The sequence below is a fragment of the Pollicipes pollicipes genome, unplaced genomic scaffold, assembly GCF_011947565.3.
Source record: "Pollicipes pollicipes isolate AB1234 unplaced genomic scaffold, Ppol_2.1 Scaffold_7261;HRSCAF=8764_pilon_pilon_pilon, whole genome shotgun sequence".
In the NCBI taxonomy this organism is placed as follows: Eukaryota; Metazoa; Arthropoda; class Thecostraca; order Pollicipedomorpha; family Pollicipedidae; genus Pollicipes; species Pollicipes pollicipes.
The window spans coordinates 3,024,321-3,039,354 of record NW_023597054.1 but is presented as its reverse complement, the minus strand read 5'-3'; the positions used below and the strand labels follow the sequence as shown (position 1 = coordinate 3,039,354).

General features: G+C 55.5%; 1 protein-coding gene across 9 annotated transcripts; it reads right to left on the bottom strand.

Moving 5' to 3' along the window:
• Positions 1-846: 846 nt before the first annotated feature.
• On the bottom strand, positions 847-9,291 carry LOC119112505 (ubiquitin carboxyl-terminal hydrolase MINDY-2). 9 transcript variants are annotated; one of them, XM_037236713.1, is made up of 8 exons: positions 9,253-9,291; positions 6,715-7,627; positions 6,101-6,291; positions 5,688-5,830; positions 5,305-5,477; positions 4,187-4,297; positions 1,778-1,949; positions 847-1,042 (listed from the first exon to the last, which is right to left on the bottom strand). In XM_037236713.1, the coding sequence occupies exons 2-8, from the start codon at positions 7,617-7,619 to the stop codon at positions 1,028-1,030; spliced, it is 1,710 nt and encodes a 569-aa protein (XP_037092608.1). In that variant the 5' UTR covers positions 7,620-7,627; positions 9,253-9,291; the 3' UTR covers positions 847-1,027. The 9 variants fall into 9 exon arrangements, with proteins under 9 accessions (XP_037092608.1, XP_037092609.1, XP_037092601.1 ...); XM_037236714.1 differs by lacking the exon at positions 9,253-9,291 and adding an exon at positions 9,173-9,232; XM_037236706.1 differs by lacking the exon at positions 9,253-9,291 and adding an exon at positions 9,078-9,160.
• Between the last annotated feature and the right edge of the window lie 5,743 nt (positions 9,292-15,034).

Here is a 15,034-nt window from a genome sequence, read left to right as displayed (position 1 = left end):
AGTCCCGGAAACTGAAGGGTCCGACGCAACCTGAGAACTGAGACTGCAGCCGGCCCAGAGACAGCTAAAAAGACATCCAGGTGTGTCCGAAATAAGACACGGTCCCCCAGCAAGTGGGAACAAAACTTCTGGCTTGTGGCTAAAGCTGAAAACCGGATTTGCAACCCACCGACCAATTGTTCACGATGATTTACTTTTTGATCCATATTAACCAACAGATTGATTGATCCCATTTACGCAAATCCATCGACGTGCTTCGATGAACACACTGAATATTCCACTGCTGCCCCATCCTAAAGGTCCTGGGCCGTCCCCACTACTAAGAGCTCTGCGTCATCGATCCGCAATGGCTCCAAGAATAGGCAGACGCGAACGTGTTGAGTATTCCGGTGCCAACTGTTTGGCCAAAGTCCAACATTCCAGGACCGCTGCGGACGTTCACACCAAGCTACTCCACACACAGCCCCCAAATAAAACACGTGACGAATATGTATTTCCACAAAGTTTGCGTAGTCGAAGGCTGTGCGGCCGAGCCCTGGGCGCCCCACCGCCGCCCGGGAGCCAACATGGCCGCTATCACAGGACTGCTTGGTGCGCCGCTCGCCAGTCCGTCCGTTCGGACGCCTCTTTGGTTGTCCCGAGGGCGCGGCCGAGCCTGTCTGGTCAGCGCGGCGCGCAAAATATCTTAAACAAAATAAACGGTGCTGATATCTGTATAAAAGACGCGCGCGGTGCCGCTGGCTGCGGCGGCCGGCGTCATGGCGCGGCCGGGCCGTCGGCCGACGCCCGTAAATCCCGCCGGGGCCGCGGCCAAGGCGTCGCCGGGGCGCGCGCCCGCCCGCCATGCCGGCGGCCAAGGCTTCACCGGGGCGCGCGCCCGCCCGCCAGGCCGCACGCCGCTTTGAAGCGCAAACAAGCCGGGTCGAAGCCGGCCGGATGGGCGGCCGTCGCGGTGGCGGCGAGCCGGTGGGAGGGGAGGGAGAGGGAGCAGGGGCGGCCGCCGACACCGAGCCGGCCTCCGCTGCTGCTACATGACGCTGCACTGCAACAGGGACACGGATGTGTCACGGTCTCTGTCGTATCGCGGTCGTGTCAGTCTCTGTCGTATCACGGTCGTGTCACAGTCTCTGTCGTATCACGGTCGGGTCACAGTCGTGTCACGGTCGTGTCACAGTCTCTGTCGTATCACGGTCGGGTCACAATTGTGTCACATCTGTCGTGTCACGGTCTCGTTCGTGTCAGGGCTCACGGATTCAGGGTCGGTCGGGCTGGCCGCGGCGCCCTTCAGCGGCAGCGCGCGAGACGTAAGGCACTAGCACTTGTACGAGAACACGCTGTCAGTAGAACACATGAACGGCAAGCACCAGAAACCGTCACTATCAACGCCGGGTTTTCGAGTTCGTTCTCGAGCTACCTAAAACTAACAGTGGTGAAGCCGCACACTGTACACGGTTTTTGAAATTATTTATCAAAGGAAAGTTCAAGGTCATTGAGGTTCTCTTAACCAGAGGGGCAGTGCGCAGGGGGAATTTCTTCAGCCGAACTCAAACGCCAAATATTCCCTCCACTATGAATTTCAGTGTACTTGAAAATGGGCGGCAATGGTCTATGCCTTGAAGTCACACATCCACCCCAGAAGTGCGAGTCGTCGGTACCGATACCCGCGGGCATATCATTCACGAAGCACCAACGCACACCTGCAAATCGTCACCATACACATTAACGGCAATGACGGCACCACTGCTCAACGCCGGTCCTGTGAGCGCGTGCCACTCACGGTTTTCTTCTTGCTCTCTGATCTGCTGGTGCCTTCCACCCGGGCCTGCCGTTGCTGCTGCTGTTGCTGCTGTGTCTGCTGTTGTTGCGTCTGCTGCGTCTGCTGCTGCTGCTGCTGCTGCTCCCTCGCCCCCCGTTCCTCTTCGTCCTGCAGCTTGCGCGCCAGTTCAGCGCTGGCGACACACGATCTGACGTCACACCACGGCCAATGACGTCATATTTTGATTGTGACGTCAGCCACAGGACCACGCCCGCGGTGGGCCCGTGTCCACAGCCAGCGGAGCGAGGCGCGCCACGTCAGACGGCCGCCACCACGTGCCAAGACGGGGCCGCGCTCATGGACCCGAATCCTGCGATACCCGCTCTTGGCCGACACATTTATTTACAATGATATCCACCACTTGAAGAGGTTACAGCCAAATAAGCGAGGTACATGTTTGGGGACACTGCATGTACGTTATATGTCCGCAATATGTGTGTCAAGTGACATCAACACACACTACAAACAATGAGCCAAGCCCATGTTTTGTTTTAGTCACGAATCCACATCGGGCGACTCAAACCCTCCTTTGTATCGCGTTGTTTCAACCAAGTCCTCGCCACAGTAGGTCGCCTTATTTAATCATATGAACATTAACTAGCTGAAACGTCACGAGCACGACTGCCTTGCAATGTATCGCTCATGTATGCGTGAGCCACGGACAGGCTGGACCGTCCTTGCCTACACATTGCAATGACTGGATCGTTTCGACCTATACCTTTTAATAGCTGGACCGTCCCGGCCTACGCCGTATAATGGCTGGACCGTCTCGGCCTACACCGCATAATGGCTGGACCGCCTCGGCCTACACCTTATAGTCGGCCAGCCTGACAGACTGGCAATGTGGAAGCGATTGCGGCCTTGCTTCGCTAGGCGACGGCGCCGTCATCCGCACCGTGTTTGCGTTGCAGCTGGATCATCCCTCAAAGGATCTTTGGGGGGCGATCCGGCCTGCGGGCGCCGGGCTATCTGACGGGAGCAGGTGTGATGTGATGACGACCATGACGTGGGCGGGTCATGACAGCCTAACCTCATCTGGGAGCCACTTTTTATGCAGCAATATGGAGTGAATCGCCTAAGACCCTGACGGAAACTGGCCGTTGACCACCCGCCCCCTCCCCTTGGTACAAGCATGTGCGTGCTCGGATGTCGTCGTTGCATATGCCTGAACAACGATTGGTCTCCAGAAGCAGTCGTAAACTCATTTCGATATCGTTAATAAGATACCGAGATATACGCCGCCATAGCGCCTACCGACTTCTAGCCATAAAGTCATGTGTAGAAGCCGAAAAAGCACACCAATGCAGTGCAATTATTCGAAAGAATGATTCGAGCCACTGTGATGTAATTAGCCGACAGCCCGCTTGCCAAGATCAAAAAAGCTTTCAGGCTTTCCAATCCTCCTCAAATTTACGCTGTGGCTGAAGTGTTGCTACACATTCTAAAAGCTTCAAGGAAGTCGTTCTTGTTGCCACCGCAAATGCCAGATCTCTCGCTATGCCATCCACCGTCATCTCTCCATAACACTGCAATGCTTCTGTGTTGTCACACCCCGCAGCGACTCCAAAACACAACCGGCCAGCCACTGGGCCGGGCCGGTATGCCTCGACAGAGGGTTTCGCTAAGCAGTAGCTGCCTTTCGCCAATCCTTTCATCGCACCCTTTGCAAATTAATTTTCGCTCGATATGAGTCGTTTCTCTATTATTTCTCAAAGCAAGGGTTCAAGTCAAGTCCTCAATCGTCACTGTGGCCGATGTTTTTCGCCGCAACGAAGGAATGGATTACAGTCTGATGGCTGCCGCCGGCCACCGGCAACACACGGCGCCTCAACGCTCCTTCAGTTTGCTAGTCCAATGCTCGCCGGCGCTGGCTGCCAGGAAATATCAGATAGAAGGGGGGCAAACAGAGGGAATGGCTCGATGCGGCGCGGTGATGTTAACTTTGCCACGGTCCGGGCCCGGGATGTCCAATAATTATTGGCGTCATCTTGCGTCGCCAGGTGACGTCAGACATCAGGCCTGTGCCTACCGCGATACGCGCTCAGTAATCCCTGCTTGACTGTTTCGTACAGTCCACATTTTGCCGCCGCCCGTGCAAAACCAATAGGTCAACAGTTGACTTTTGTAGCACGTACCACACGCTGCCTACCGGCTGTAGCCCCGCCAAGCTTGTCACTGCTTGTTGTCCGGTGCGCACGCCGATCGTAGCCAAATCTAACCATTTAGCGAGCCGCCGTTCAGCCCGGTCACGACACAACGCAAAACGGGACAGACAAAAAGACAGACGGACGGACGGAGACAGAGGCAGAGACAGACGCCCCTAAGCAAACAGCATATAGAGTCAGACAGCCTCCGGCATCCAGCACCTACTCGGTTAGCGTGTCGACGTTGCCGAACTCGGCCTGCTTGTACTCCTCCCACTGCATGTCATGCGCCTGCTGCCGCGAACTCTCCTCCTGCAGCGTCAGCGCCACAAGGTAGCTGGAAACGAGGGCGGTCGGTGAGCGGCGTCTACACCGGTCAGGGCTGGGAACGAGAGCGTCGGTGAGCGGCGTCTACACCGGTCAGGGTTGGGAACGAGGGCGTCGGTGAGCGGCGTCTACACCGGTCAGGGCTGGGAACGAGGGCGTTGGTGAGCGGCGTCTACACCGGTCAGGGCTGGGAACGAGGGCGTCGGTGAGCGGCGTCTACACCGGTCAGGGCTGGGAACGAGGGCGTCGGTGAGCGGTGTCTACATCGGTCAGGGTTGGGAACGAGGGCGTCGGTGAGCGGCGTCTACACCGCTCAGGACTGGGGACGAGGGCGTCGGTGAGCGGCGTCTACGCCGGTCAGGGCTGGGAACGAGGGCGTTGGTGAGCGGCGTCTACACCGGTCAGGGCTGGGGACGGCGGCGGTCGGTGAGCGGCGTGTACATCAGTCAGGGCTGGGGACGGCGGCGGTCGGTGAGCGGCGTCTACACCGGTCAGGGCTGGGAACGAAGGCGTCGGTGAGTGGCGTCTACACCGCTCAGGGCTGGGGACGGCGGCGGTCGGTGAGCGGCGTCTACACCGCTCAGGGCTGGGGATGGCGGCGGTCGGTGAGCGGCGTGTGCATCAGTCAGGGCTGGGAACGAAGTCCACTGCCTTAACGAGCGCTGGGCCAGTGGGACAATGCTCGTATATTGCACGGCGGACTGCGCTCCATACATCGGATCGCAGAAGGCAGCATGCTAACCACAGGAAGCCTGTGCGTACACGAGCATGCCTTGCATTATGGGCCCAGCTGTTTTCGTAGCACAGCTCCACAAACATGTATGCGGTGGCGTCGCCACGCACGCTCAGGCAAACAGACTGCAATGTCACAACTCGCCATACGAGCGCACTGAGAGGTGCACTGCCCGGCCCGACGGGACCGCCGCCACCTGGCGCGTCGCACGAGCTCCACTCTAACTCTAGCACGACCCATTGCCGCCGCCCAGCAGCGCCGGGCTGGCGCCGACCCCCACTCACTCGCGGTCCACCTGCTCGGCGCCGGGCGGCGGCGGCGGCGGTGGCTCGGCAGCCAGTGGCTCGAACTGGCCATTCACGAACTGTCCGGCGCCGTCGGTCGAGTTGAGCGTCTCCCAGACGACACGCGGCTCGCGCAGGAAGCCCTGGTCTGTCACCAGCAGGTACAGCTGGTCCTGCATGGCACCAGACCGGTGTCGGAGTGGCTCTGTGGCGCCCAATCATGTCATGCAACACAGGGTTGTGCCAGAAGGGATTGAATTTCGTCGGTGCTTGAATTGATGCCTCACGCATAACGTCCAGCAAGAAGGCGATGAATCGGTCGGGTCCACCCGACCGTCTGCCTTAAAACCCAGCCGGTGGTCGGCGGCGCGCTGCCGGCCCACCTGACACTTGTAGACGGTGCTGAAGTGGTTGTTCCTGAAGAAGACGGCCAGCTCGCCGTCGCGCATGGTGCTGGTGAGTTGCGCCAGGCCGTGCGTGGTCAGCTGCGACGCCGTCGTCTCCAGGAACGTCTCGGCCAGCAGGGCTGCGCGGCACACCAACAGCGGCATCACCAGACGCGACCGGCCGGGCACCGACGGGCGGACAAGCCATGCCGAACGCACAGAGACAACATGAAAGGACACACGACACCACTGCTTTGGCAGCTTCATGTCAACAAAGAGGTAACGACAAAAGCATAAAACGCTTCCTCTATGGCCAGACAGGCAGAGTTCTGCCCCGGGCAAGACGACGACTCCACGCCCGCCTGCCCAGGCCACCTCGGCGCTGAACGACGCTTCCGCAGACCGCTCACCGTCGTGCGCCAGCGTGGGGTCGTCCGAGGACTTGTTGGTGATGATCTTGTCGACGAGCTGGTTGTAGCCACACTGGCCGACGGCGCGGCACAGGTCGGGCAGGCCGGGCTCCACCAGCCAGCCGTGGTACAGCCGCACGTTCAGCAGGTCAAATATGCAGCACTCGGAAGTGTACTCAAACTCCTGAACGCTGCAGGCCAGGACCACGGGTGGTCAGTCGGTGCGCCTCAGTTCAGGATGGAAGGAAGCTTCAACTGCACACTAGACTGTGTGGTACAGACTAAGGTGCTAAATGCGCTCCACGAAAAACATGCAGAAACAGTAAGTGGCACGTAATTATACTAGCACAACTCAAGCACGACAATGCAAAGCTTTACTCAGGATGTTCATGTACCCAGGTGAAATAACAGCTGAATAAAAGTGCAAGCTTGCAGACAAAAATGGTCTCCCCCACAAAAATGACACAAAAAGGCAAATTACCCGCGATCATATCCACGCGAGGTGGCGAAGCCTGCTGGCGTGGGGATGGTGGCTGCCCACCCCCGGGGTGCTGGTCACACGTCTGCTGGTCATACAGGCCGGCACCGACTGACTCACCACGGCACGGACTCACCCGCAAAACTTGACGTTGACGTCCAGACCTGTCTGCAGCTTCGGCAGAATAACTACCGCGTCTTGCATGTTCTGTTCGAAGTCGGGCTGCGTCTGCGCCGCCAGGTCGGTCGGCATCGTATCCAGCATGGCGTCGCCCACGTAGTCCATCAGCTGGCCGATGGTGATGACGTCAAGCGCCGGCGGCAGCTGCACCTTGCCTTTCAACAGCATGACGTTGATGAGCGCCAGCAGCGGGCATGGGCCGTTCACGTTTTGCGTGATGACGGGCGAGCGCACACCGTGGAACTTGACCCACTTGATGTGGTGCGCCGCGTCCGAGACGTGCGTGGCGGCCGCCGCAGCCGAGGTGGCGGCGGTGGTAGCAGAGCCGGCGCCCTCGACGGCCGGCAGGTGCACGCGCTCGGCCTCCTCGGTGGGAGAGCCGCGGCCGGCGGCCAGCTCCCCGGCCGCGCACGGCGGCGGCGCCGGCTGATCGTCAACCGCGGACCGTTGTGAGGGGGACTCGGGAGCGGGCGGAGCGAGGTCGGACCGAGGCACGCAGGCCGGCTGAGGGGCAGACGGGGGTGAGGCAGAGGTAGAGACAGCTGCAGCAGGCGGCGCCACAGCAGTGTTGTGTGCCAGCACTTCTTCTGAATGATTTTCAGAGGCATATGAGATTGAGGCAAGCATGTCTCCCACACTGCAGGATGCACTCTCTGAAGAGGCAGCAGCAACATCTTGGACAGCTGGTAAACAGGTAGCTGGTATTGATGCATGCTTGTGCCCTTGTGGGTCTACTGTTTCTCGGGAGCTAAGATCTGGTTTAGATTCAGGTGATGTATGAGAATTAGTTGCATGTGTCTGATTTGTATCCTCATTGAGTCCTAGCTGCTCTTCCTGGCAGGATGTTGCACCAGCTGACATGACAAAATCTGTAAAAAGATGAGTTATTGAATCATGCAGCTATTCATAGCTGTGATTCCAATATCCAAGCAATGCCTAAAAATGAGCATTTCCATAATTACACACAAAAACTGACAGAAATTGAATGTCACACAGTCACCAAAACAGGAGCAAACAGCCTTGGAGTTTGATATGAACCATACGTAATGCCAACTCTTCATGACCAGATCCCATCGCAGCATGCATGAGTTCAGCACTATTCCACAACATTTATCAGGATGGGACTTGTTGACAAAATAACTGGCATGGCTAGGAATCAGCACCTTTTCCTTTGCCTTTCTACTGCTTACACAACTCCTGGCACCAACTGACAGATGTGGAAAATGCCCCACTGTTCCAGAAACAAAATCAAAAATATGCCATTAAGGCTCAATTTTTGCACTGCAATCACGAAAGCTTCAACTCTTTCATTCATAGCACAAAGCTATCACTTGAAGCTGCTATAATTCTGGGAGGTGCACCAATCTCTGACATGAAACTATCATGTAATGCATCTCAAAATGAAAGAAAACATCAATACCAGTACTCACCCACAAGCACAATCATATCTAGCCATTAAATGGTAATCAAAATATGGATGCAAACACATAATCACCATTCCCAAACCAATGCACCCTGGCATTGCTGGGGACAATCAACCAGAACTGCATCATTCCAATGGTGCAGAATGGTGCAGCAAAAATGATTTCTATCAGCATCCATTTGATCATATTTGTTTAATGCAATTTTTGCTATACCAAATACATTTGCTTACTTTGTACTAGTTCATTTGATTTCTTGTCTACTTTATTACTTCAGCTGGGTTTTCAGTCATCTGTCATTCAGCTGGGTGGTACACCAGCATCCTTTTAGCATTGCCAAACACATGGCTTCTCTGCAACTATGCATGAAGATATTGTGGGCTTAATAAGAGAAGTATATTGCGGGCTTAATAACACACAAGTTCTGCAAAATACCAAGGCCAGTATGCATATGGTTGCTTGACGAATACCCCAAGTACAACCTGTGTACTGCTGTTTCAGGAAAGTGGATTTTTAGACCTAGGGTGCATATCTGCAAGTCAATGTAATGGGATCAATTTCCAGCACAATCTGCACATACTATACCACAAGACAGCAATATCTTTGAATGAGAAACACTCCATATAAGTTAGTGTGGGCAGTGCATTACAGTATGTGCAGTTTGCATTTGTGTATGCATGCATAAAAAGTGTGTGCCTACCTACTAACTTGCAAACGCACTAGCCACAGGCACTGCAAAATCACGTGCAAACAGTTTTCAGACTCGTTCAGAGTCGACACGGTTAAGCCATGCTCGATGTGGACCCTATGTACTCCACATGGCGCTCGCTCTGGATGTAATCAACTCTGTTGAACCTTCAAGATCTATCCCACTCAAAGACACAAACTCGATACTCGCACTCAAGGCCGTCTAACGCACTCCTCGCTGCCCTACTTCAGACAGATACAGGCACGCAATCTAGCAGCAGATTGATATCCAACATCCAACTGTACCAGTTGGATATCCGGGGCGTCACGATCGCCTCAAAATTTGGTGTGCACGACCTTCGCCACAAGCTGATTCCGAGAATCACCGTCTTGGGGGTGGGATTAAGCGTAACTTCCGAGTTACAAGGCGTGTAACATCGCCAGGTCGACGCTGCGGAGCGTTTCGATTGCCTCCAGATTTGGTGCACAGGGCCTTCTCAACACCCCGGCTCCAAAAATCATTGTCTTTGGGGTGGCATTTTGCGTAACTTCCGAGTCATACGACCCGTGACACCCCAGCTAGATTTTGAGGGACGTCTCAATTGGCTCCAAATTTGGCATGCAGGGCCTTCTCAACACGCTGATTCCGAAAATCATCGTCTTTGAAGTGGGATTTTGCGTAACTTCCGAGTTACCCGACGTGCAACACCCCAGTCGGCTATTGCGAGGCGTCTTGATTGCCCCCAAATTTGATGTGCAGGGCCTTCTCAACACGCTGATTCCGACTACTGTTTTCACTTCAAAATTGGGTTAGGATGAGGGAATGCAGTAACGTGAATAGTGAAAATCTGTAGTTATTGGTTGTAATGATCAGTGGTATTTTTATACATGAAATTCTTTTGGGACAATCTGTTTTTTTTCGACGCTTTTGGACAGGCAAATGATCCGCCCTTGCGCGTTCGATTGGACTTGAGACAATCATTCCCGGAAAACCCTCTGGTCAGGAGATATCACCCCACTATTTTGTAAGGTGTCAGAGAACACAAACACACACAACTGGACGGCCTTTCGGACTCCTTCGGGCCCTCAAATCGGGCCCTTAATCGTAGGTTCCGAGGGACCCGAAGGGCCCCTCGGATTTCGATTCGAAAGGGCCCCTTAGATTCCGAGGGGAGAAACGTGCCCCCTGTGCCCCCTCCCCTACCTGCGCTACCGGCTCAACCATTGTAAAATGGGTAGCGTCGGCGATTTATTTCATGCAATCATGTAACGCATGGTTTCCTGCAGCTTATTGACTATAAAACTCAGGTAGAATTTAGTTGGCGGCAGCACCTGGCTTGGATTCTATTTATAAAGCGAAAAATTAAACAAGACAAATATCAAAGGACACATGTGCTTATTATCAACTGAGCCACATCCGGCGATTTTTTTTCTGGACGGAGTTCTTTTACCACCAGGGAGCCCTTTCTCAGCCCTGTGCCCCCTCCCTTGCCGAGGTTCTGGCTGCACGCCTGGTTTGCGTGGCAGGCCTGGAGAGCCATATCCGTTGCCTGTACTTACGTAACTTATCATTGACGGCATATTGGAAACTGGCCGACAGAGCTGGGTTGGAACAGGGGAAGCCATGCCGCCAGGGATGTAAGATGCAGGTAGGGAAGGTGCACATCCTCGCATCCTTGCCCCCCCCCCCCCCCGAAACCCCTGGATCCCAATGGGCTATGTGGTCCTTTGGGACCCACGACAAAAGTCTAGTTGGATTTTTTTTTAGATAACTGTAGACCTATGTGAGCCATGCGCAGTTTATATCAAGTAACTGCTCTACGTCGCTCCCGGCCCTGCGGCCCATTATCCAAACCGGCATTAGGCCAAGGTCTACAGTTATCACCGTATTGGCCCGGGACATTTTTGCTGAGTACGAAAAGGGGCGGCACCATGAATGTGGGAGTGCCTCTTGTGTTTTCCTTGGCCCAAATGGAGGAGCCCTGTGTGGGTCAAAAGCCCAAGTACCGAGTTGGGTGTCCTCTAACCCGTTTCAGCCAGGGGCCTGATAAACCGAACTGGGTTCGATCTGCAACCCTGCATTTCGTGTACTGACACTATTCACGTGAATCAGCGGGCTCTCACAAATGGGAATGCCGCGATCCCTTGCTGCTCGCGCAGCCAAGGAAATGGCGCGCGAGATGAGCCGAGTCCCGCACCAAGGGCCTGACTGCATCCCTGTGCGCCATGATCTTCCTTGATGCGTTCTTCGGGCAAAATATCCATTGACCTGCAATTTATTCTAAGAGCATTTCGCTCAGAAAAACATGTTCATAGACGCATGTGCTCACACGAATACAAATATTTTACCTGAGATGAGATTGGATTTGGCAGATGCCCACGAATCCAAGGTCGTGCCTTTTCACTAAACTCAGGCCCGTGGGACTGGGGTCACTGCCAGCCGCAGCGGTCAGGCCGGCGCTCGGATCAGGCTGGCGGCCGCAGCAGCCAGGCCGGCGCCCGGATCAGGCTGGCAGCCGCAGCGGCCAGGTCGGCGCCCGGATCAGGCTGGCAGCCGCGGCGGCCAAACCGGTGCCCGGATCAGGCCGGCAGCCGCAGCAGCCAGGCCGGCGCCCGGATCAGGCTGGCAGCCACAGCGGCCAGGCCGGCGCCCGGATCAGGCTAGAAGTCGGCTTTTTTAAGGCAGGTGCATCCGCGAAGAATACCGGGATTTTTCACTCCCTGGGCAGCGACGTTGAATCAGGTCCAGGCTACTGCAGACCAGTAGCGTTTCACTTCATAGGTCGTCACAGGCCATTTTTCAGACCAGCAGTGACCTTTGACTTACAGCTGAAAAGTGATTTTTCACAGCGGGTTTCTTTCTTGGCAGAAGTAGCTTATTTTACTTACAGGACAGCAAGGGACGTTGTTAGAAACCAACAAGGAGCCCATTTGGCCAGCAGCTGCTCATTTACCGGTCAACAAGGGACCCTAGGCGCAATGCCCTGGGGGGGGGGGGGCAGACAGTCTGAAATGAATCTCTCCCCCTCAACGGGGTAGGTGGACCACAGCCTTGACCCCCACTCCCAGGTCGTCAATACTTGAGAGACGACATTCAGCGATCGAGGTGACTGGTATAGGTGGCGCTGCCCACCGGTCGTCTGATGACTGGTGTCGGCCTTCCGGTCACCGGGCGGTCAGATGGTCACCGGTCCGCCTCCAGTATAGGTGGCGGTGCCCGCCGGCCGTCTGATGACTGGTGTCGGCCTTCCGGTCACCGGGCGGTCAGATGGTCACCGGTCCGCCTCCAGTAGGCCATTTAAGCCAGGCATTTGGACAGTGTGCATTTGTAACGTGCGTCGTTTCTTTGCTATTTATTCTGAGCAGAAACCCAAGTCGAGTGAGGGGACCAAGTGGACGAGGCTGCACGTGGTCTGCACGCTTTAACAGCAGTCTGCGGAGCTATTCATACGGATTATCAAGCAGCCTAATGTATGCTATGGACTGTCCTGTACCTCATATATTATGAACCACAATTACTTCTGCCCTCTCATTAGGGAACAGTCGGTGCGGCTTTGCTGTAACAAAACATACGTGTTTTAGGGCCGTAAGGTGCCCCGAAGGCTGATGGAGGTCCCTCGAGACCCCTCTCAAGCCCGATTAGCTTTGACCTTGTCTGTCAGTGGCTAACACGACCCTGTCCGAGACGGCGAGTGAGCCATCGTATCCCACGGAGTGATTTGGATTGCCCTGTTCCAGGCGGGGGCTTGCGTGACCCTGTCCCAGGGCAAGGGCGGTGTGACCCTGTCCCTGGTAGTGGCGGTGTGACCCTGACCCGGAAAGTAGTGGTGTGACCGTGACCGGGCAGGGGCTGGTATGACCCTACCCCGGGCATGGGCTGGTGTGACCCTATCCCGGGCAGAGGCTGGTATGACCCTACCCCGGGCATGGGCTGGTGTGACCCTATCCCGGGCAGAGGCTGGTGTGACCCTGTCCCGGACAGCGGCTGGTGTGACCCTGTCCATCCCTACCCGAAAGGTACAAACTCTTTTGAGCCCCAATGACCCTTTAATTGGTGAACGGTCGGCGAGGCTTCGTTATCACAAAACATGCATGTTTTAGGGCCGTAAGGTGCCCCGAAGACTGACAGAGGCCCCTCGAGACCCCTCTCAAGCTCGATTAGCTTTGGCCCTGTCTGTCAGTGGCTAACACGACCCTGTCCGAGACGGCGAGTGAGCCATCGTATCCCACGGAGTGATTTGGGTTGCCCTGTCCCAGACGGGGACTTGCGTGACCCTGTCCCGGGCAGGGACTGGTGTGACACTGTCCCGGGCGGGGGCTGGTGTGATCCTGTCCCGGGAAGGGACTGGTGTGACCCTGTCCTGGGTAGTGGCGGTGTGACCCTGTCACAGGCTGGGGCTGGTGTAACCCTATCACAGGCTAGGGCTGGTGTGACCCTGTCACAGGCTGGGGCTGGTGTGACCCTGTCCCGGGCTGGGGCTGGTGTGACCCTGTCCCGGGTAGTGGCGGTGTGACCCTGTCCCGGGCAGGGGCTGGTGTGACCCTGTCCGCTGCAGTGACCACCGGCCGCAGTCCGAGCCTCGGGCGGTCGCCGACCTGTCTGATCTCTATCGGCGTCTCGCGCCGGTCCCGTTAGCGGCTCGTGCTGCTGCCACAGACGGCCGCGCTCGTGCCGATGACCCGATGCTTGGACCGGCTGCCATTGGCCTCGGCGTCGGATCCGGACGCACCGGGAGCGCCGGGATGCCTGGCCGCTGGACGAGGGTCAGGCTCCCGCTGGCACCGGCCCCGTCCGGCCGGCTCGGGCCGCCACAGTCAGCCGATGCTCCCGGCCCGGCCGTGCCTGCGGTTACACAACGGTAGCCTGGCTGGGGTCAATCACAGGTCGAATGACGCCGTGAGTGGTAAGCATAATACGGTAGCCACCCACAGCGCAGGGAAGCGCCGCACATTTTGACCGATTACATTGGCAGAGTACTTGACAAATTCCCGAAACAAGGATTACTGAAACCGCTGTCAGTGGTAAGATAGAAATGGGCCCCCACGTCTTTGAGAGGTATTAACCAGTAATGAATTTATGGAATTACGGGCATTATCAGCCATTTATGAAGCGTGGGAAAACATAACCACATGATGCATTCCTATTGCCTTCGAGTAGCTGCACCTTTGCAGTGCAAAATTGGTCGCTCTGCACATTTCAGCCCGCAATGCCTGTCTTTTTCGGACAAGTGTACCATAGATAACCCATACGCATAACTATCACCCATGGTAATGCCAGAGAGTGGAGCCCCTTTGCATTTCTAGATATATTGGCATATATACAAGCACTAAATGACAGCCTAGTTCTAAATGTTGCACAAAGCATAAATCATTCGAACGACCGCACACCTTTTAGATAACTTTCACCTTACTGACAATGGGTGAGCGCGATTTATGGCTTGTTCCTAAAAAAAGATATCCTACAAGCGCACAATGATTTGTAAACTGAAACGCAGTCACTACATCAGTGAACCACATTTCCTGCTAAAGTCCCATTAAACACCAAGTGGCAGCACGATCTTCCTGTTCTCGGGGAACAGTCATTTAACCTCATACATTCCTTGTGGCACAAACGACCCCTTAACCAATTCCTGAAGCTGGCGCGGTTGCCAGCCGCCCTGCCCTCTGTAACCGGCCGACCCTAGAAGATGAATAGCCCATCGTTTTGGTAAAAGCCATTGACAATCGTTCTGACAGGAGTCTAACTTCATGCGCTAAATCTGTTGTTATCTGGTTTATATAAACAGCTAAATGGTATCAAATGATGTGAGAAAGGTCTTAGTCTCCTGTTATTTCGGCATCAGGGTCAGTCCAGAAATTACATTGCGGGGGAAGCGAATGGTGTTTGGAGGCAGTCTAAACGCATGTTTGCTTATTTGGCCTTTCGGGCCTCCACTGACGTCACACTCCATGGCAGTAACGAAGCGCCTGCCGCAGACGACTCTGTTAGATGCTGGATGAGACACGACTGAGGCTACCTGATGCTGACCCATTATCTCTTTATATGTGACAGGGAGTGTCCCACGTTTGGGGCATATTTCAAAAGCATACTCTTGTGAAATCTTTCAGCTAGTTACGTCTAATGATAACACTGGGTAGCGTCACTGCAACACCGTCAAGACGTAGTAA

What these genes read in the sequence shown, in the direction of transcription:
- LOC119112505 (XM_037236713.1), bottom strand. Translation starts at nt 7,619, where the DNA reads ATGTCAGCTGGTGCAACATCCTGCCAGGAAGAGCAGCTAGGACTCAAT. An exon ending in GTCAACGTCAAGTTTTGCGG is followed by an intron (nt 6,292 to 6,714) that starts GTGAGTCCGTGC and finishes CCTGGCCTGCAG; the next exon opens with CGTTCAGGAGTTTGAGTACA. An exon ending in AACGTCGACACGCTAACCGA is followed by an intron (nt 1,950 to 4,186) that starts GTAGGTGCTGGA and finishes GTGTGTCGCCAG; the next exon opens with CGCTGAACTGGCGCGCAAGC.